The following is a 23355-nucleotide window of genomic DNA, read 5'->3' on the forward strand; positions in this document are numbered from 1 at the left end:
TGGCATGATCTTGGCTCGCTACAACCTCCACCTCCCAGGTTCAAGTGATTCTCATGTCTCAGTTTCCCAAGTAGCTGGGATTACAGCTGTGCACTCCCATGCCTGGTTAATTTTTGTATTTTTAGTAGAGACGGGGTTTTACCATGTTGGTCAGGCTGGTCTCGAACTCCTGATCTCAAGTGATCCAACCACCTTGGCCTCCCAAAGTGCTGGGGTTACAGGTGTGAGCCACTGTGCCCTGCCTAAATAATTTTTCTATCTCCTGCATCAATAAGAAATCTTTTCAAAACTCTAGATGTGCTTTTTCTCATGACAAAGACCAGTAGTTCTCAATGGAGGCAAATCTGCTACGTAGAAAGCATTTTAGGAATGTAGGAAGAACTTTTGTTTGTCACAATGATTGTGGGATGCTACAGGCATATTCGTGGCAGCACCAAAGTCATCAAAAAAGGGTTGGATCTCATGGGGGGGAAAAAACAAACCAGGATGGGCTGTAGCAAAGGCAGATGGGCAAAACACTTTTACACAGGATTTATATTGATATGTGGCATACTAGGGCCTTATGCCCTCTTCCCCACCACCAGTCTGGAAACTACCGTCAACATCCTCTGCATCCTTAATCCTGGCCAGAGATGTTAGATCCTCTGAGAAGCAGGGGACAGCCTGGTACAATGGAGACTCTCTGCCCACCCTGCACAACCTCGAATATCTGTATGTGCTTTTCTGGTAGGCAAAAAGCCGGTTTATGATTGTCTGAGTCTGGTAATCCATTTTGTAAGTAATCGTAAAGTAGTTTTTGTAAAGTTTTAATATACACTGAATTTTCCAGCAATGCAACTTCTCGTTAACCAAAGGAAGATCATAGTTTATTTCATTTAGAACTCCCCTAAGAGTCATTCAGCATTTCAGAAAATTATGGTCACAGGCAACAATATGGTATTGTGTCCTCAAAATCAATCTGCATTTTTGCTCTGTCTATCATAGTGATTCCACTTACAGGTACAAACATCTAGCCATTTTATCTCATCTTCTAATATAGTTGTACCCAAGCATATGCATAGTGAGCACATTTACATATTTAATTTACAATAAATAGATATTACTACAAATTAACTTTGATTTTCTTTCACCTTTATTAGGTTAAACTAGTCATTTTTTTTAAGGTATAAGAACGAATAAATTATACTATGTATGAATTTCACTTTAAAGTAAACATAATATTTACTATAATGAGACTAATATAATAAATATTTACTATATTTACTATTGCTGCTGTGACAAAACATGACAAATTTAGTGACTTAAAATAACATAAATTTATTATCTTACAGTTCTGGTGGTCAGAAGCCAGAAATGGACTTTATATAGCCAGAAATGGACTTTACATGACTGAAATCAAGGTCCGCAGGGCTGTGTTCCCTCTGGAGGCTCTAGGGTGAGAATCTGTTCCCTTGCCTTTTCCAGTTTCTTGGTTCATGGCCGCTTCTTCCATCTTTAAAGTCAGCAACATAGCCCCTTCAAATATCTCTTTGACTCTGACCCTGTTGGTTGATTGTTGCTTCTTCTCTGACCCTGGCCCTCCTGCCTTCCTCCTATAAGGATCCTTGTGATTACATTGGTCCTACCAGGATAATCTAGGATAATCTTCTCAAGATCCTTAACTTGATCACATTCACAAAGTTCCTTTTGCCATATAAGGTAACATATTCACAGGTCTAAGCATTAGAATCTGCACATCTTTGGGGCCTGTTATTCTGTCTACCACCCTTTAATAATATAATAGCCATCATTCTGATAAGATTGAGGCCCACAGCTATAATTAGAGCTCTGGGCTTCCTCTCTCTGTGTGGTCTTGGGGCAGGTAAATTTCTTCTTTCACCATGGCTTGGGCTGAACCTGCTCCAAGAGTGCTGAGTCTAGGGAACAAGCTCATCTGAGCCAGGCTGAGCCCCTGGCCACTGAGGGCAGACTAGTTGTTGCAAGACCTTGAGTTGGTAGGTGGATACAGGGTATTCACTGGGAGTCAACCTGGATTGAAAAAACCTTTTTTTTTTTTTTTTTTTTTTGAGATGGAGTCTCGCTCTGTCGCCCAGACCGGAGTGCAGTGGCGTAATCTTGTCTCACTGCAACCTCCGCCTCCTGGGTTCAAGTGATTCTCCTGCCTCAGCCTCCTGAGTAGCTGGGACTACAGGCGTGTGCCACTACGCCCAGCTAATTTTTGTATTTTTAGTAGAGACAGAGTTTCACCGTGTTAGGCTGGATGGTTTTGATCTCTTGATCTCGTGATCTGCCCGCCTTAGCCTCCCAAAGTGCTGGGATTACAGTGAAAAAACCTTTTTAATATTTCCTCTCCTTTCTTCTCCTTTCCTGAAAACACCTTTCCTTTCCCTTCCCTTCCCTTCCCTTCCCTTCCCTTCCCTTCCCTTGCCTCCCTTCCCTTCCCTTCCCTTCCCTTCCCTTCCGTTCCCTTGCCTCCCTTCCCTTCCCTTCCCTTCCCTTCCTTTTTTCCTTTTTTTTTTTTTTTTTTTTCTGAGACAAGATCTTGCTCTGTTACCCAGGCTGGAGTGCAGTGGTATGATCATAGCTCCCTGTAACCTCTGCCTCATGGGCTCAAGTGGTCCTCCTACCTCAGCCTCCTGAGTAGATGGGACTACAGGCATGCGCCCACCACGCCTAGTTTATTTTTTGTATTTTTGGTAGAGATGGGATTTCACCATGTTGCCCAAGCTAGTCTCAACCCCTGGGCTCAAGTGATCCACCCACCTCGGCCTCCCAAAGTGCTGGGATTACAGGCGTGAGCCACTGAGCCCGGCCTTCTTTCCCTTTTTTTAACTCTCTGTTTTGTAGAATTGTTTTTCCCCTTGGGAGCATGCAGTGTTTACTTTTTGAGGCACCTAACTTTACATGTCTTAAGTTCTTTTGCTCTTCAGGGTACATCAGAAGCTGCAGAGACATTCTCTTGCTCTCATGGCTATGTATTCCTACCTAAAAATCAGGATATATAATCAGACAATGAACTTTCAATATGCTTCCAAGAGTTGAAGGTATTTTCAGAGATTCAGTTGGTTGAAGACATGTTAAAATTTCTGGTACATCTTGATAGTTTAGGGAGGACAATGTGACAGAGTAAATAAAATAAAATAGCTATCACTTAATGAGTACTTTATGAAGTGCTCAGTGCTGTGTTATGTCCTTTATACATATTATCTAACCCTCACAATCCAGTGAGGTAGAAATTATCACTCTTGTTTCACAGGTTCCGTCTCAAGTGGTAGTAGCAGGCTCAGAATTCAAACCCAGATTCATCTGACTCCGAAACCATACACTCAGAAAGATCCAGGAAATGCCCCCGCCCACTGCACCCCCGGGAAGTAGATGTATCCCAGGAACTAAAAATCTTACATGGAAGTCAAGCCAGAGCTCCAGATCTGCAAGTGTCTTTCTTTTAAACCTCAGTGAGAGCTGCCTGATAGCCAAGAACAGTGGCATTTAGTTCCATGGGGATTTTAGATTCGTCTTTCCAGCGTCCTCACTTCTGAGTAAGAAGAAGGGCAGAGCACGTTGGTATTTTCCTGGCAGCAGACACATGTTAAAGGAAATTTGATAGAAAGATAGAGATGGGGGTTGCTATTTTTAAAGCCTGCCTTCTCTGTATCCAGCCTGCCTCCAGCATACCAGCATCACCAGCAGTGCTAAGAACAGCTGTGGAGTAGGGGTGCTGTGGGAGACCTAGGTGACACTGAAGAGGAAAAATGCCCCCTTGGAGCCTAAATAGTACTGTTACGTATATGCCAAGGGCTCAGTTTAGCTTCTTCTTTTTTTTTTTTTTTTTGAGATGGAGTCTCACTCTGTCGCCCAGGCTGGGGTGCAATGGCGCAATCTCGGCTCACTGCAACCTCTGCCTCCTGGGTTCAAGCAATTCTCCTGCCTCAGCCTCCCAAGTAGCTGGGATTACAGGCACCTGCTACCACGCCCAGCTAATTTTTGTATATTTAGTAGAAACGGGGTTTCACCATGTTGGTCAGGCTGGTCTTGAACTCCTGACCTCAGGTGATCCACCTGCCTCAGGCTCCCAAGGTGGGGATTACAGGCATGAGCAACCATGCCCAGCCCTCAGTTTAGCTTCTGCTGCTTCCTGAAAACAGTCCACCCTTGGGAGAGAGACTGAAAAGGGTGGGGCGAGGGGCCCACCTCACTTGAGAAAGTGCAAGCCTGACAGCTGAAGGGTCCCAGAGCAGCAAATATCACCTTGTTTCTCTTGGACTACTCCAGTTGTCTGCTTTTGATTGACAGAGGCATCTGGCTGCTAAAAATACCCTCCTGACCAAATGCTCCCTACTCCAACTAAAGCCGAACAGGATTGTTGCAGTTCAGAACTTAGCATATACAGAGCTTCCGCTTGCAATGGAACCTCTCAAAACTTTTCAGGTCCTATCCCAGAACCATATTAAGCCATGGTCATTTTCTCTTCTGTTAGCTTTGCTGGGTGATGAATGAAACCCTTCCCAGTTCACTTGTTCTTGTGCCTGTCCCATTCCCACCTCCAGAAAAAGTAGCAGAGGGGGAGGTGAGGGCCCAGTGGCTGAGAGCGGGCAGGGAAGGGGAGGTGGCTTGTCCATTTATAGTCTTGCTCTTTGGGATGCTGAAGGTGCTGAAATAGCAATGACAAGAGACTTGGCTCAGTGTTAAATATCTGCTGCGCTGGCCTGACAGACTCTGAGATGACAATAGGGAGAATGGAGAATGTGGAGGTCTTCACTGCTGAGGGCAAAGGCAGGGGTCTGAAGGCCACCAAGGAGTTCTGGGCTGCAGATGTCATCTTTGCTGAGCGGGCTTATTCCGCAGTGGTTTTTGACAGGTATGAAATGTGGGGAGTTGCCTTCTCTCCTGTTGGTTTGGCTGGTGCCAAACTCTAAAATACTTTGCTCTCAAAAATCATCAGGGGAAGGGATAAAATTCATGTGCTCTTTTTTGAACAAAATGACACTTCTGAGAGCTAATTTTTCTGGCATAAATTTTTCTGCAAGGGGTCGTTGCCAGTGTGATTTGCTGTGGCTCCTAGAAGGATGGTGAAGGTGAGCAAAGGCTTCAGGGGCACTTTCTCCCAACATTGGGCAACTTGGCTGAGAGGGTGTGCTGGGAGTGGAAAGGTGGGTGTGGTGCTGTGGGAAACAATTTCCGACAGAAAGCTCTATATTTTTAGCTTTTTTTTTTATTATAAATATATTACCAGATAAAGTAATTGCTGAGACTTAAAAAAATAATAAACTGTTTGTATATTAATAATTATGAATAACACAGGAATCCACTTATCCTTGAAAAATCAAAGTATCATCCAATCCCAGTCCCCTCTGTCTTTCCTCAGATATTACCTTTGCTATTATTTCATTGTATTTCCTTCTAGAATGTTCCTGTGCTATTACATGTATATATCAGCATTTATCAAAATGGATGGCTGTAGTTTGCTTTTCTTTCTTTCTTTTTTTTTACATAAATGGTGTCATACTTCAGATGTCATTTTAGAACTTGCTCTTTTCCCTAAACAACATGTTTTTGATGTCTATCCTTGCAGGAACTATAAATCTATAGATACTTCTTTTAAATTCCAAAGATCTCTTTCCTTTATAGAGCTATACATATAGATTCATATGCTATATGAATCACCAATCTTAATTTTAAATATTTCATCCTATAAATATATGACATTTTATTCATCCATGTCTCTCACCTATTGAGAGACAATTGGTGGTTTTTAATTTTTCATAAAAAAATGAAAATCCTCGATCGTGTCTACCTGTACATATGTGCAATTGTTCTCTAGGCCATAGGACTAGAAGAGGAATTGCTGGGCCATAGGATGTGATGTTTTCAGTTTTATAGGCTCTTCAGACAGGCTCTGTTAAATGTACATTCCCTCTTCTTCACGACCTTGGCCACCCTAGACTACCAAGCTTTTAAATTAGTAATAAATCTTAATTTTAAACAAACTTACATGGTGATCACATTAAAGTGCCAATATTTTCTGAGATCAAGGTTGGGGTGACCTGCTTGACATCCATGTGGTTTGAGTCTGATAACCCAGGCTTTGTGGTTGGCTGGCTGCACTGACCACCCTGGGAAAGGGCACTGCTTCTCAGAGATAACTTTATTAGTATTCACATTCTCTTGTCTTCCTGCCCACTAAGACCTTCAGGGAAAAGGGTGTGAACTGGGGAATATGGCTTACCACCACCCGAGGAATATATGGGGCTGAGGTGACTTTTTCAGGGGGAGCTTGTCTTATTTCATTAATTGTGTGTGTGTGTGTATGTGTGTGTGTCAGGGGAGGGTTGAGTACAGTTAGGGAACCAGCTGAATTCAGAGTGAAAACACAACCCAGAAACACAAGGACTGTCAACACTAATCCTGGTGCTGCCAGTGAGTTACTGCCTGGCCTTGTGAAGAACATCTCCATTTGCTGCCTCCAATTCCCCAAAGTCAATCTAGCCAATCAGTTCCATTTCAAGAAGATTAAAGTTGAATGGTCTTTCATTCCATTTTAATAGCAAGGCATTGTCATTTTAGAAAATTTAGAAAGGTAAGATATCACACAATGATAACCACTCTTAACATGTTGAGTATCTATTTTTGGTTTGTTTTAAAACATAGGTTTCATTTGGCTGTAATATACTCATTATACAAGCCATTATGCTTTTTCATTTAATAATTTTGACGTCTTCTGTGCTATTATACACTCTTCAGAGACAGTACTTGAGAGCTACATGTTCTTCTATTACCTGCTAATGACTGACCATTTGGATTGTTTCCATGTTTTTGTTATTATAAATAATTTGTCATTCATTTGAAGTAACAACTATAAAAACACTTCATGTACATTGAGGATAAATACTACATAAAATCATATATTTTTTTACAGTAGTAATAAAAGTGGGATAAATGGTATAAATGACCTTTAAAATGATTGAAAAAAAAATCTAAAAGAGATCGTTTTTTTCAAAAAATGCTTTACCCAAACTTGTCACTGCACACATGAGGGAGCTATGCTTTCTTTGGTTATACCAGAGACAGTCCAAAGAGGCATTAAAGGAAAGTTTTATGCATTTTAGGCTCCTGGTGAGGCTCAGCCACCGTAGATGAGAAACTTGATTGCAGAGGTGGAACTCAGTCACCCACAAAAGTCACTGTATAAAACTGGCTTATTCTAATCCATGTTGTGGCAAGACAGGCTTTCCTAGTCTTCCACAGAAATGTGGAGAAAGATTATATTTTTAATTGAACACTGCATTAAATGAAAATTAATTCTTTCAAACTGTGTATTATATATTCTAACATATATATTATCTATTATATTGTATATATTCTAACATATATTATACAAAGCATAGCAATAGATCAACACCAAACCAACTTAACTAGAATATTCCAATATGTTACATCTTCTCTATCCTGTCCCATGCCTGCTCCAAAGGTAATTATCCTAGGTTTTGTGTTGTATATTCTACTGCCTTTTAAATAATAGTTTTGGCCGGGTGTGGTGGCTCATGCCTGTAATCCCACACTTTGGGAGACCCAGGCAGGCAGATCACCTGAAGTCAGGAGTTCAAGACTAGGCTCACCAATATGGTGAAACCCTGTCTCTACAAAAATAGAAAAATTAGCCGGGCATGATGGCAGGTGCCTGTAATCCCAGCTACTCAGAAGGCTGAGGCGAGAGAGTCGCTTAAACCCAGGAGGCAGAGGTTGCAATGAGCCAAGATCGTGCCACTACACTCCAGCCTGGGTGACAGAGCAAGACTATGTTTCAAAAAAAAAAAAAAAAAATAGTAATAGTTTAATCACAGTCACATATTTCTAAACAATATATAATTAGTTATGTTTTGTTTTTGATCTTTTAAACAAAGGTACAATATTATATGTGGTTTTATGTCCCTTGCTTCTTTCACTCAAATGTTTATTATTCATCTGTATGGTTTTGTGAAACTAATAAAGTGAATAAACTTTGTGTGTGTCTGTGTACCAAATTTATTTTTCCATTCTCCTGTGAATGGTTGCTATGAACATTTTTGTTCCTATCTCTTGGAAAGCAGATACATGAGGTGTGTATCACAGGAGTGTAATTACTAAGCCAGTAATATATGTGTTCTTTGACTTTAAAATATAATGCCATACTGTGAAATGCTGGTTTGTAAACCTGAATTGTGTCTTTGCTAGAATGGGCTTAGTTTAGCATTAGCAGTAACATTCCAGGCCCTTAAATTATGGTCCTTAGTCTGGTTAAGATCTCTTCACCTTTGATGATTAGAAAAACAGGTACTCTTCTTGAAGGTAAGAAAGGGAGAATAAAGCTGGGAAAATTCTTTCAGGCCTAGCTACTATGTAGCACTTGGATTAAGTGCTAGGCATGACTAATCAATCAGGCACACCTTCCTCCTGAATTCCAAATTGGCCTCAGAATCCCTTCCAGCAGGTCCTCCAGGGGGCTACTACCAATCAATGAGAACTAGCATTTGAAAATGAAGTCTATTTGCCATCCCCTTAGGCATTGTGGTTGGGTGCTAGAAGGGAGTGAAGTACCTTTACCAAGGAGTTGCCTTTTTTGGACACATCATTTTATGGTAGTTGAGATACCAGGGGTGATGCATGAGTGGGTAAAATTGCTCTCTGCCCCTTTAACTCTTCACTTTGAGGTTTTCCAGTTCTCAGGAGGACAGTGAGTGGGAGCTCTGTGGTACCTTAGCCCAAGTGATCCTCCTAGCTTCTACATAGCATGCGGCCAACCTGGGAATTCGCAATGCTGATTTTTTTATTGTTGTTAAGGAAGAAAATAATAATTCTCCGCAATCTTATCATTTGGGGGAAAAAAAAAACCCAGCTATTAACATTCTGGTGTATATCCTCCTTGTTTTCTGGTGCAAATACAATGCATATATAATATTTTCTTGATTCTGGTGAGTTATAGGTGGGGTGGGAGTCCTGGAAGAAACACTACATTATTATTGTTATTATTTTTACTTTTTGAGATGAAATCTTGCTCTGTCACCCAGGCTGGAGTGTAGTGGTGAGATCTCGGCTCACTGCAAACTCTGCCACCTGGGCTCAAGTGATTCTTCTGCCTCAGCTTTCTGAGTAGCTGGGACTGAAGGTGCACGCCACCACACCCAGCTAATTTTTGTATTTTTAGTAGAGACAGGGTTTCACCATGTTGCTCAGGCTGGTCTCCAACTCCCGGCATCAAGTGATCTGCCGGTTTTGGCTTCCCAAAGTGCTAGGATCACAGGTGTGAGCTACTGCGCCTGGCAGAAACACTACATTAAATGTATGCTTTGATTGTAAGACACAAAATATCCCTAAATTCTGGATATTAAAATATGAGAAAAGAAGTTTATTTCAGAATGGAGGGAAAATGGGACATACATAATATGCTATATTTATCAATTCCAGAATACATATTTTAACTTCTCTGAAATCATAATGTATCCTAAAATCTATGATTCATTATGGTTTAATTGGTAGATTTTTTTTAATTTCTTAGTAATGAATAAAAATGGTGCATTTAATAATTTCAAGTTCAATGTAATTAAGTTGTATATACTTTTTCTCTCAAAAAAGCTGGATTATTTTGTAACCTGTTTTATTTACTTCGTAAGATGTTGTGAACAACTTTCAAAACCATTAATATCCTTCTACACCATTTTAATGGCTGCATAGTATTCTTTTTGTTGACTAGTATATTAATTTAATTAGATACCATATTTTTTTAATTTTTATTTTAGATTTTGGGGGTACATGTGCAGGTTTGCTACATGGGCATATTGTGGGATGCTGAGGTTTGGGCTTCTAATAATCTGCTTGCCCAAGTAGTGAACATGGTACCCTATAGATAGCTTTTCAACTCTTGCCCCTCTCTCTCCCTCTCCCCTTTTGGAATCTCCAGTGTTTATTGTTCACATTTTTGTGTCCATATGTACCCAATGTTTATCTCTCACTTCAAAATGAAAACGTGTTATTTGGTTTTCTGTTTCTGTATTAATTTGCTTAGGAGAATGGCTTCCAGTTGCACCCATATTGCTGCAAAGGACATGATTTTGTTCTTTTTTTAACGGCTGTGTAGTATTACAGGGTATATATGCACCATGTTTTCTTTATATAATCCAACATTGATAGGCACCTGGGTTGTTTCCATGTCGTTGCTACTGTGGATAGTGCTGTGATAAACATATGAGTGCACGTGTGTTTTTGGTAGAATGATTTATTTTCCTTCAGGTAGATATTCAGTAATGGGATTGCTGGGTCGAATGGTAATTCTAGTTTTAGTTTTTGGGGAACTCTCCAGGCTGCTTTCTACAAGGGCTGAACTAATTCGTAGATGCTTTGTTTTGGATGTCAAGGGTCTGCTCTTTTTCCTAGTAGATCTTCCCATATATCTCTGATTATGTATTAAAGACAAATTCCTACAAGTACAAATTTTGAATTCAAAAGACATTTTTAAGGCTTTTGATATAGATTTCCAAATTACCCCACCAAAGGAGAACATACATTTTTCTACTAGCAGCACAGGAGTTGCCTCCTCATCCCAATACTGGCCAACACAGAAAACTATTTCACTTTTTCATGTTTGTCAATTAAATCTGTTAAAACTTATCTTAGTATTGTTTTAACTTGAATTTTTTATTATTAGAGAAGTGAAAGTTTTTTAACATTTATTCTTTTATGAATTGTTGTTTTCTTTTGATGCCCTCAATTTTTTTTTTTTTTTTTTTTTTTTCCTGTGGCCCCGGCTGGAGTGCAGTGGCGCAATCTTGGCTCACTGCAAGCTCCGCTTCCCGGGTTCACGCCATTCTCCTGCCTCAGCCTCCCGAGTAGCTGGGACTACAAGTGCCTGCACCACGCCAGGCTAATTTTTTTTTTATTTTTTAGTAGAGACGGGCTTTCACCGTGTTAGCCAGGATGGTCCGATCTCCTGACCTCATGATCTGCCTGCCTCGGCTTCCCAAAGTGCTGGGATTACAGGTGTGAGCCACCGCACCCGGCTGATGCCCTCAATTTTTAAGTATATGCATAACTCATTTGTTTATTATTCCTTTATGTCTAGTTCTCCCCTCTGTTACCTAGCTCGATGCACACAACAGATGCTCAATAAATACTTGTGGAAAGAATCAGGGAGGGAAGGAAAGAGAGAGAAAGAGAGAGGGAAAGAACATGGGGTTTCACCATGTTGCCCAGGCTGGTCTCAAACTACTGACCTCAAGAGATTTGCCTGCCTCAGCCTCCGAAAGTGCTCGGATTACAAGCGTGAGCCCCTAGGCACCCAGCCTTTAGTTCCTTTTGCTGCTGTAACAAACTACTGTAACTTCAATGGCTGAAAACAACACAAGTTTATTATCTTATAGTCCTGGAGGTTAGAAGTCTAAAAACAGGCTGATACTTCTGTTTCTTCACTATCTCCATCTTCTTGAAGCTGCCCACATTCCTTGGCTCATGGCCCCCTTCCTGAATCTTTAAAGCCAGCACTGTAACATCTTGTTCCCCTCTGACCTCCTGCCTCCTCTGAAGGACCTTGCAATTACATTAGGCCCACCTAGGTAATTCGGGATACTGTCCTTGTCTCAAGGTCTTTAACTTAATCACACATGCAAAGTTCCTCTGCCATGTAATGTAACCTATTTACAAGTTCTGGGGATGAGGACATTGACAATTTTTTGGGGGCTATTATTTAGTCTACCCCAACCAATAAGAATTTTCTAGATTGATCCAATTCATCACAAAATATGCTAAGAAGGAGCAAGGACAGTTAGTGGATTTTTTTAAGTTCTTTAAATAAAAACTTGAACAGTCTCTAAATTATTCTGGTTACAAAGTTGAAAGTGTTCAGGAGATTATGTATATATAGTGTGTGTATAGGTAAAAAGATAGTGGGGAACATGAGAAAAAGTTGAGTATTTGTAAATAGATTACTGACAACCAGGCTTTTTTTGAAAATGGAACCAGTTATGAGCTTTCTTAGGTGCAGCAGAGCCGGTGGGGTTTAGTCAGTGTAATTCTGTGTGAGCCTGTGGCAATGGCAGGATTAGCCCTGGCAGACACACAAACACACATGTGGCCTTTAATCTGATAACAGCTGGTGGTTGGTTAGTGGGGGAAAAATGATGCTATAAATGGAAATAATTTAATGAAAGGATTAGAGAAATTCTGGAACAATTAGTTCAGAAAATGAGTAAGTGTTAAAGTATTCAAGTGACAGCCTTGAATGTTTGCATTGGATGTTGAGAATAACCACAGTTGATTTAGAATTCTGCTTTTCATTTGGCACTTTCAGCTATAGAGGCATGACATGTCGATATGTTACACAGTCTATTGTGAGTTGTATTGCTAAATATCGCTCAATAATTCTTAAATCCAGAAGTCTGAGAATGATTGCCTTTTAAAGATGGATTAGATCAAATGGCAGGTTGTCCCCATAATAATGCTATCTTTACCCACTCACATCCGAGCTTGTGTTCTGAACATGAATTGAGGGGTGTGCTTTAGTTAGGTCATGTAAATGTATACAGGTCTTCATAGGGTATGTGAGCTGTGGCAGAGAAAATCTTGAGAGTTGGTGTTTTAATAAAAAAAGGGATGTTAAAAATAAATTGGCAATATCCAGGCTTGATCCAAGAAAACAGTACCTTCTAATTCTTTTTTTTTTTTTTTTTTTTTTAGATAGGGTCTCACTCTATTGCTCAGGCTGGAGTGTCATGGCACAGTCATGGCTCACTGCAGCCTTTACCTGCTGGGCTCAAGCCATCCTCCCACCTCAGCCTCTGGAGTAGCTGGGACTACAGGTGCCCACCACCATGGCTGGCTAATGTTTTATTTTTGTTTTTTGTAGAGACAGTGTTCTCTACCGGACACTATTTTGCCCAGGCTGATCTCAAACTCCTGGGCTCAAGTGATCCTCCTGCCTCAGCCTTCCAAAGTTCTGGGATTACAGGTGTGAGCCACTGCCCCTGGCCCCCACTGACTTCTTATGTCAAGGTATTTAATAGTCAGTGCAAACATGAATCTCATGATCTCATCCAGCGGCTACCTTTGTCTCCTATATGTATACCCTGACATGGACACATTTGCCTCATATCAGTGCCTCTTTCTGGAAGACCTCTGCCTTCTCTGAGTACAAACTCAGCCCATCTCTCGAGGTCAGAACAATGCCTCCTCATCTCGTAGGTGATTGCCTTTCTAGATTGCCTCTCCTACCTCCGTTGAAGTAGTCTCTCTTCCTCGAAACTTACAGCAAGTTACCATGTTCGTGGAATGTTGTGGGTCCTGCCTTGTTTATACGTGTTTATGTCCCATCCCAGCCTGGGGACTGCTTGAAGGCAAGGTCGGTGTCTCCTTTATCTTTTAAGGCCGTCTATTACCTAGCTCAATGCACATAACAGATGCTCAATAAATACTTGCAGAAAGAGGCAGGGAGGGAAGGAAAGACAGAGGGAAAGAAGAAAAAAAGAAGGAATGAGAAAAAGAATTTAAAATATTGTGAAGTTATCTGGGTACTTGAGGGACGAGATGTTCTTTAAGACATCTACTCACAGGCTGGGCGAGGTGGCTCATGCCTGTAATCCCAGCATTTTGGGAAGCTGAGGCAGGCAGATTACTTGAACTCAGGAGTTTGAGACCAGCCTGGGCAACATAATAAGACTCCGTCTCTACAAAAAAAATAAAATCAAGCCGAGCCTGGTGGCCTGTGCCTGTAGTCCCAGCTACTTGGGAGGCTAAGGTGGGAGAGTCGCTTGAGCCCAGGAGTTTGAGGCTGCAATGAGCCGTGATTACGCCATTGCATTCCAGCCTGGAGGACAGAGAAAGACCCTGTCTCTTAAAAAAGAAAAAAAAAAAAAAGACACTTCCCTCTAATTTTTGAGGAGAGACCTTCTGGCAGGCTGGGAGTTTATAAGCAGCCCTGAAAGACAGAACTGTTGAACTGTTGGTCCAGTCCTCTCTTGCTGAGTTTTTAGGGGGCTTGCCCACCATGCAGGCACCTTGTCTTTGCATGTATCTGTCCGTGAGCAACTATTTCCATACAAGGAGCTGAGCAGCAGCTGCCCTTCCAGCCCTCTTCACTCTGACAGATCACAGAGTCCAGCAGGGCTGCAGAGCAGAGTGAGAGGGGACCAGCTGCTGGAGCAGGCACATTCAAGGCTGCAGGCCAAGCAGGTGGACTTTGTAGCTGCATCCGCCTTCTGTGTGCTGGAAGTAGCGTCCGGCGTCAGGGACTCTTAAGAGAATAATATCTCTGTGAGGATAATGATCGTGGCTACTCTAAAGGTTGCTGTGAAGATTTTTTAAAAAACGAATCACTAAAAACATCTCTTTGAAATGGCAAAGTGCTGTGTAAGTGGGAGTTGATACCTTTTGGTGTGAATAGGAATATGAGACTGGGGAGAAACGAGACTTGCTGAAGGTCACCCAGCTAAGCCTGCCTGGGACAAATGCTCTTTCTCGGAATCCAAAAAGTGGCTTTAGGATTTCATGTCATTTGGATGCTCTCCTGCACTGGGGCCAGTAAGGTAGAGGAGGGATGGGCATTTCTTTCTATCTTTCTTTCTTTCTTTTTTGAGATGGAGTCTCACATTGTCGCCCAGGCTGGAGTGCAGTGGCGCGATCTTGGTTCACTGCAAGCTCCGCCTCCCAGGTTCTCCTGCCATTCTCCTGCCTCAGCCTCCTTAGTAGCTGGGATTACAGGCGCCCACCACCATACCTGGCTAGTTTTTTGTATTTTTAGTAGAGACAGGGTTTCACTATGTTGGCCAGGCTGGTCTCGGACACCTGACCTCATAATCCGCCCTCCTCGGCCTCCCAAAATGCTAGGATTACAGGCATGAACCACCGTGCCTGGCCAGGATGGGCATTTCTGTCAGGGGAGTGCCCTTGTCCCCATACGATGTTCTCCTGTAGCTGGGCTGTCTTCCTTTCTGGTAGCTGCCTGGAATAAGCTGGCGCTGGGGATGAGAGGAACTCGGTGATCAACCTGGCCCAGCCCTGTCTGAGTGACAGGCAGGATGGGTGGCTCGGGCTGATGTCCGCTGAGCACTTATCCAGTGCCAGGCTCTGTGCTGACCACCTTACACGTGTGATTTCTTTTAACCCTAAAATCACTATGAGAGTGGTGAGATTTCAGAACTTCTTTGTAATTTTCATCTTGCTTGAATTTTAAAAAATAGTATATTTCATTCAAAAGTACTGGTCAGTGGTCTAAAAGATAGCAAGATCTAGGTGTTGCTACTCCCATTTTCACATAAGGAAACAAAAGCTTGGAGAAGTCAGGGGACTTGCTCAAGGTCACACAGCCAGTAGATACTGGAGTCAGGAGAAGAACCCAGCTCTGACCAACTCTAGGTTTGACCTTCCGTAACACCCAACCCCATGCCAAGGAGGGGAGATGGGAACCAGAGGGACATACTTAAAAAAATTTTGGACTAGATTTGAAATAAAACAAAAAATTTCCCTTTCCTGTCTACTTGACACATCTCAGTGTATCCCACCAGAAGGAGCAGGATTTGGGTTTTCTCTCATCTCGACATTCTTGCTACTCAAAGTTGAAGCATCAGTATTGCCTGGGAGCTTGTTAGAAATGCAGAATCCCAGCCCCCACCCCACATACTAAATCTGAACCCGAGTTTTAACAAAATTGCTGGTGATGTGTGTGCACACTGAAGTTCCAGAAGTCCAACTCTGCATCCTCCTTCTCCCCAGCTCCAGTCTTGTGGCTAAGCCCTACCAGCAGCTGCGGGCATAGAGAGAAGGTCAACCTCATCCCAAAGGAAGCCTACATTTAAGAAAGATAACTCAATGCTTCCCAGGTTTCACCAGCTTTTAAAAATTGGCTCTAGGCCCTAGCAAAATTACAGAATGGGATACAAAATAGATCTGTGATCCTGAAGGAACTATTTGGTGGTTCATATTTGGAACCCACCCAAGTTCACTATGAGAAAAGAAATCATTGATCACATTTTCTTTTTATGAAAAGTATTTGAAGTTTATTACAGCAAAGAATCTCATGAGATAACATGAATTATTTAATAGCAAAGAATCTCATGAGATAACATGAATTATTTAATAGCAAAGAATCTCATGGACATAACATGAATTGATCCAAAGCCTGATAAAATGATTATACAAGTGTAATGTTCTTCCTGTCACCCAATCTTGGGTGAAGGCTGCTTTGCAGCACCTTAAGGTTCTGTCTCCTGGTCACGGTGGTTATTAGTGACTTTGAGAACATGAGGGTCATGTCACTGGAATTTATTCTTAGGGACATAATATAGCTACAGTTAATAGCAGATAGATTGTTCTCTAATCAGGCCCTAGTAGAAGTGTATTAAGTTAGTTCATGGGAGCTTGGAGGCAAATGCCAGGGGAGACATATTCTTTCTCTTGGAGCCAGGCTAGGAAAACTTGCCGTAATAAACCTCACAAGCAGCATGGACTAAGTAAGGACAGGGTTGTGTGAGGGGTCCATTCCTGATGTCTACAATAAGGTCATTAGTAAGGGGTCTTTGTACAGAATTGAAAAACAATAATCCCAGCATTTTGGGAGGCTGAGGTGGTCAGGAGTTCCAGACCAGCCTGACCAACATGGTGAAATTCCATCTCTACTAAAAAATACAAAAATTAGCCAGGCATGGTGGCGGGTGCCTGTAATCCCAGCTACTCGGGAGGCTGAGGCAGGAAAATCACTCGAACCTGGGAGGCAGAGATTGCAGTGAGCCGAGATTATGCCACTGCACTCCAGCCTGGGCTACAGAGCGAGACTCTGTCTCAAAACAAAAAACAAAAAACAATAAAAGTCAATCTTTTTTTGTTATCACCATGTACCAGCAATTCTAAACAACGTCAAGGATAAAATACTTCTCCTCACTCCAAAATCCGTAAGAGTCTAAGTTCTGAAAAACTGCTGTTGGGTAAACCTCATTTTAGCACATTTTAAAATTGCCTATCTTTTAATAAACATTGTATTCTGCCTGGAAGTTAATTCTGAGGACCTTCGGTTATACAGTCAGCCATGTGGACTCAACTACATGTGTTCATTGTGAAAGTAAATTCTTTTTTTTTTTTTTTTTTTTGAGACAGAGTCTCCCTCTGTCGCCCGGGCTGGAGTGCAGTGGCCGGATCTCAGCTCACTGCAAGCTCCGCCTCCCGGGTTTACGCCATTCTCCTGCCTCAGCCTCCCGAGTAGCTGGGACTACAGGCGCCCGCCACCTCGCCCGGCTAAGTTTTTGTATTTTTTAGTAGAGACGGGGTTTCACCGTGTTAGCCAGGATGGTCTCGATCTCCTGACCTCATGATCCGCCCGTCTCGGCCTCCCAAAGTGCTGGGATTACAGGCTTGAGCCACCGCGCCTGGCCGAAAGTAAATTCTTAAACTTCAGAGTTATTCCAGGTTGTGTTGGCCACAGTCTATGTCTCCAATCCTTGTGATACCATATATTCCCACATTTTTAAGTAGATTAGAAATAAGCAGTGACTATAAAGATGAAGACTCAAAATTTGTTATTCGAAGTGTTCACCTAGGTGATTTTCATTTGTGTTTGAAATTTAAAACAATAAAACAGAATTGTGAAGAGTAATGTTTTTGTTTGGTAGGCACACGTATTAGTGTATACATGAAATATGAATGTGTGAATACATGTATATGAATAAAAAGATGAGGATATTGTACTAGGCTATTCTAAAATGTCAATTTGGGTGTAAAATATGAGAGTAGTTCTGGTGTGGGGTCGCTCTCTGATGGGCAACCTTGGAACAGACAAGCATAAAGTTACAAGTGGCAGGTTACAAGGGACAGACAGCATGATTGTGCTTGTGTCTAACTGTTCCTTCTCCAGACCACCTCTTGGCTCTCCTCCCATTCTCTCCTGCCTTGGGTTTATATTCCTGGTATGAGCCCTGATGCCCCAGAGGTGGACATCTGCTCCTCCTTCCTCGTTCCTAACCTAAGACATACTCTGAAATTTGCAGATGACTCAGAGATTAGCATACCAACATGAAAGATGACAGAAGAAAATTCAAAATGACCTTGACGTTTTGGAATGCTACACTGAAAACCATCAGTTAAGAATAAATGTGAAGACTCCACTTCAAGTTTAAAAATTCAGTGTCACAAAGGAGCTTTTAGGCTGATGGATGTAGTCTTTACTTATTTATTTATTTTTATTTTTTATTTTTTATTTTTTCGAGATGGAGTCTCACTCTGTCGCCCAGGCTGGAGTGCAGTGGTGCAATCTTGGCTCACTGCAAGCTCTGCCTCCCTGGTTCAAGCGAGTCTCCTGCCTCAGCCTTCCGAGTAACTGGGACTATAGGCACATGCCACCACGCCCAACTAATTTTTGTATTTTTAGTAGGGACTGGATTTTGCCATGTTGGCCAGGCTAGTCTCAAACTCCTTACCTTAGATGATCCACCTGCCTTGGCATCCCAAGGTGCTGGGATTACAGGTGTAAGCCACTGTGCCCGGCCTGGATATGTTTATTATCTTGATTGTGATGATGGTTTCGTGGGTAGATGCATATGTCAGAACCTATCAAAGTGTTCTTTTTTTTTTTCTAACACTTATCATATGTCAATCATACCTCCATAAAGATGTCTAGAAAATGCAATGCTGTGTAGACAAACAGAGTGGAAACTCTGGCTTGACTGCAGCACCTTTGAGAAAGCTTGGGAGGTTCTACTGACTATATTTGTAATTTGACCCTAATTTTTTTCTTTCTTTCTTTCTTTCTCTTTCTTTCTTTCTTTCTTTCTTTCTTTCTTTCTTTCTTTCTTTCTTTCTTTCTTTCTTTCTTTTTTTGAGGCAGAGTCTTGCTCTGTCACCCAGGCTGGATTGCTGTGGCACAATCTCGACTCACTGCAATCTCTGTCCCTGGGTTCAAGCAATTCTCCTGCTTCAGACTCCTAAGTAGCTGGGATTACAGGCATGTGCCACCATGACCAACTAATTTCTGTATTTTTAGTAGAGACAGTGTTTTACCATGTTGGCCAGGCTGTTCTCAAACTCCTGACCTCAGGTGATCGGCTCGCCTCGGCTTCCCACAGTGCTGGGATTACAGGTGTGAGCCACTGCACCCGGCTGTTTGACCCTAAATTAATGTGAGGTTTTCACTAAAGAAACTAATGGAAGCACAATGTGGAGATCCGGCAAGTGTGCATGGTACCACATCTGAATAGTATACTCTGCTCTGGGCACCATAATTGTGAGGTGTTGACGCCCAAGCTCTCACCTGTGTTTGGCCAGGAGACAAGATTTGGAGCCTTCTTGGAATCCAATTTACTTGGATTTTTCAGCAGTCCAGTTCCTGCTAATGAACTGCAAATTCCTGCCAGAAAATGCAATCCTGACTTGAGGCAGATGTAAGAAATTCGTAACTCTCCATCGGCAGGAGTTTAGAGAGTTCACTAAGTGGCCAGGGTTCCCTGTAGGCCCCATGTGCTCTATTCTGCTGGGGCACTTATGACAAATGACGTTCTCAGGGAGGGTGCACCCTCTGTGGCCTAGTTATGACGGGCTGCGGAACCTGTGCAGTTCTCAGTATGCCAGTGTGATTCTACTCCTCCTCATTCACTAGGAAAGTTTAAGGGAAGGCAAGTTTAAGAGTGAGGAAGCTGTTACTGTGAGGATAACTTTGAATCTGCTCTAAATTAGAAATAAACACTGACCTTTCATGCCCTCCAGTACTTTATGATTGTTAACAAATTAGTAGCAATGCACCTCCTAGTGGATGGGGATACAACGGTGTGTTGAGCTGGCCAGCCACAGGCTGAAAACTGCCTGGACTTTAGGAAGCCCAGGATGTAGCATAGAGCAGTAACCCCTGCCGTGCCCTCAGCTGGCTCTGCACCTGTCTATCCCCTTCTAGATGCCATGCTGGGATCAGTGCTAGGGGTCAGGCTCAAGGGTCAGGCCTGGCCTTTGGGCTGGTCCGTGAGCCTGACCCCCTGGCACTGGCCAGCACATGTTGCTTGATTTCTCAGCTAAACCCACCCTCTTTTGGCTACAGGGATTTCTGTAGATATATCAGAGGCCACTAGAAAGGTGCGAGAATTCTAGAAACCATGTACAAGGAATTGTTTAAAGATCTGGGAGTATTTAACTTGGAGGAGAGAAATGAATGGGAAGCAAGGCAGTGGTCTTCAAATTCTTGAAGAACGGATCTGACCAGGCTTGTTCCATTGGGCAAGGACCCAGAAGGCCAAATTAGGGTACAGGAGTAGGTTTTCTGGGGAGGCAAATTCAAGCTTAACACAAGGAGGAAGTTTGCAACAATTAGGACTGGCCAACAATGAACTGACTGTTCTCAGAAACAGTGAACTCCTTTTCACTGTGGGAATTAGAATATTCATGGCCAGGGATGGACACAAAAGATTTCTGTGCTTGAATGTTCTGTGGAAGTTTCTCCCTCCAGGCTCTAGAATTCTGCGGTTTTAAAAGCTCCTGTGTTCTTATAGTTTTGAGGTCCCTGTTTAGACTGTAGACTCCTACCTGAGTTTACCCATCCACTTGCTTCCCGGAAGCTCAGCACTTCCCTGCAGATCATTGAACTGGTTTTCATTATTTCTTTGCTTCAGTGGTTGGGATTTCTCTTCCTCACATTGCAGGAGCATGAGGTTGAGGCCCAGAGATTCTGTGCATCATACCAGATTTCCCTCACTCTGGATGTCAGGCTATGTCCCGAAATACATTTCCTATGGAGCCTATGCCCTTTTCTGTTTGAATGATGGGTTTAACATGGGGGACACAGGGCTCTCGAATGGGAACACTAAGAGGCTAGAAGCACCGGGTGAGGATCCTCATCTTCTCACAACTCTCTCCCTCACCCATCGAATGGGCTTGCATTTTCCTCCTCATCACTTCCATCCTCGCTGTGAGCTGGGAGAATATGTCAATGACAGTGAAATCAGTAACCCTGTCATTCTTACCGTTGCAAAACACACAGACTGTGACATATATCATAGTGTGTAGATATTCTTTTGCATACAATACTATGATGCTCTTGTCCCATCATACTGTAGATCATTATGATTTGTTGTACTTTGGGAAAGGGGACACTACATTTCAACAATGAGAAAGACATGTCGCCAAAATGCCCCCTCCAACACAGTGCCAATGACCTGTGACTTCGGGCGAGGGGATCATAAGGAATTCAAGTGTCTTCTCCAAAGAGTCTAGGACCCCCCTGTGCTCCCCGTCATAGTATTCACCACACTGCACGTTCAATTGTTTCTCTAGTAATTTGTGGTATTCCCAATGCCTAACACACTTAGGTCATGAATTTACCCTTCCTGAATTGAAGGGCTTATATGCAGAGGATAAGAGTGTCCTCCACATGGGGGTCACTTAAAAATATTTGGTAGGCCAGGTGTGGGGGCTCACGTCTGTAATCCCAGCACTTTGGGAGGTCGAGGTGGGTGGATAACTTGTCGGGAGTTCGAGACCAGCCTGAATAATGTGGTGAAACCTTGTCTGTACTAAAAATACAAAAATTAGCCGGGTGTGGTGGCACGTGCCTATAATCCCAGTTACTTGGGAGGCTGAGGCAGAAGAATTGCTTGAACCTGGGAGGTGGAAGTTGCAGTGAGCCGAGATCGTGCCACTGCACTCCAGCCTGGGCGACAGAGCGAGACTCCGTCTCAAGAAACAAACAAAAAAAAATTGCTAAAGGAATTGTTATTGCCGAGAAGGGCCTTTGGAAGCCCAGACTCCTCATTTTGGAAGATGGAAATCTGAAGTTTAGACAGACAAGGACCAGTCAGCTGAACCCAGTACCAGAATGCCGTGTTCCACTGGCTGCATGGTGCCCTTTCCACTGTGCTCCCAATCATGTATCTTCTCTCTCCATTTCCAGCCTTGTTAATTTTGTGTGCCACACCTGCTTCAAGAGGCAGGAGAAGCTCCATCGCTGTGGGCAGTGCAAGTTTGCCCATTACTGCGACCGCACCTGCCAGAAAGATGCTTGGTTGAACCACAAGAATGAGTGTTCGGCCATCAAGAGATACGGGAAAGTACCCAATGAGAACATCAGGTGAGAGCTGGGCCCCATGGTGGTGCTTCAAATTTCCAAATGTCAGGCTGGAGTGGCCTCTGTAACGGCATTCCCAGATCTAAGGAAGCCAAGCTGAGTGCAAGTCAGGAAAGAGCCTCAAAGACTGCATATGGTCACTTCTGTTCACTCCCTTAAGGTCTAAGAGGGAGAACTCGCTGTTGACAGCAGTGATTCCAAACTGCAGCCACAGGCTGAAACTGGCTTGCAGACTCCTGCTGTAGGGCTCCCAAGTGTTTAGTTTATTTATGTATTTTGGATACAGGGGCTTGCTCTGTTGCCCAGGATGGAGTGCAGAGGCCCTGATCACAGCTCACTTGACCTCCTAGGCTCAAGTGATCCTCCCACCTCAGCCTCTCGACTAGCTGGGACCACCGGCATACACCACCATACCTGTTTAATTTTTGTATTTTTTGTAGAGACGGTGTTTTGTCATGTTGCCCAGGGTAGCCTCGAACTCCTGAGATCAAGCGATCCACCCGTCTCAGCCTCCCAAAGTGCTGGTATTATAGCCATGAGCCACCATGCCCAACCAAGGGGCAAGTGTTTTTAAATTGATCCACCAATGTGTAAAAATTCGGAAATTTCATATTTTAAAATTAGGATTTTTGACTTCTCTTGGAAAACAAAAACAAACAAAAAAACTGAAGATCTGGCCAAATAGGCTAGAGCTGAGTAGTATCTGCCACCTTTGAAAAAATACAGAGCTTTCTAAGTCACAGCAGCACCACCGCTCCCTGTGGTCATACACGTTACACCAGAGAGCGCATTTGAGTTTGCAACTAACGGCTTTTCCTGGTGGCCATCATCAGAAATCTCAAGGCCAGTAGCTCCAGTGCAAGAGATTCCCAAGTCCTGGAGGCTTGGTGCTGGGCTGCAGGGAGATGCTCAGGAAGCCAGCACTGCAGAGCAAAGGAGATGGAGATGGTGACTGGGAGCATTTTCACTGTGTGCGTAGGGTGTGAAGTTAAGGTACAGAATGGAATTGTCATATCATGATGATTTTTAGGAACCGGCAGGATGAAATGGCTCAGTCAACCTCTCCATGCCCCTTAGCTCCATCTACTGAAACAATACATATGCTTCAAGACCTAAAGTAAATGGCACCTCCTGTGACAGTTATTGAGTTGAAATCTATCACGCATTGACCTCTATTCTCTGAGCTTCATAACCCTTTCCTCATTATTTGGAGGCAACAGATCTTCCATGTGCTGAGTTGTGTTTTCCCCAGTGCTGCCCTGGGCTCCCTGTGAAGACACCTCAGTTTCCAGGCACCTGGAGTC

The 23355-nt window shown here is 42.9% G+C and overlaps 1 protein-coding gene across 2 annotated transcripts in view; it reads left to right on the forward strand.

The window, feature by feature from the left end:
- Window positions 1-4636: 4636 nt before the first annotated feature.
- The window catches only part of SMYD1 (SET and MYND domain containing 1), a 44923-nt gene continuing 26204 nt past the window's right edge, over window positions 4637-23355 (forward strand). For both annotated transcript variants that reach the window (XM_025354265.1, XM_025354266.1), the window contains exons 1-2: window positions 4637-4858; window positions 21878-22054. In XM_025354265.1, coding sequence (XP_025210050.1) covers window positions 4722-4858; window positions 21878-22054 — 314 coding nt within the window. In that variant the 5' untranslated portion in view covers window positions 4637-4721. The remainder of the gene's footprint in view (window positions 4859-21877; window positions 22055-23355) is intronic.

The sequence above is a fragment of the Theropithecus gelada genome, chromosome 13 (assembly GCF_003255815.1).
Source record: "Theropithecus gelada isolate Dixy chromosome 13, Tgel_1.0, whole genome shotgun sequence".
Classification (NCBI taxonomy): domain Eukaryota; kingdom Metazoa; phylum Chordata; class Mammalia; order Primates; family Cercopithecidae; genus Theropithecus; species Theropithecus gelada.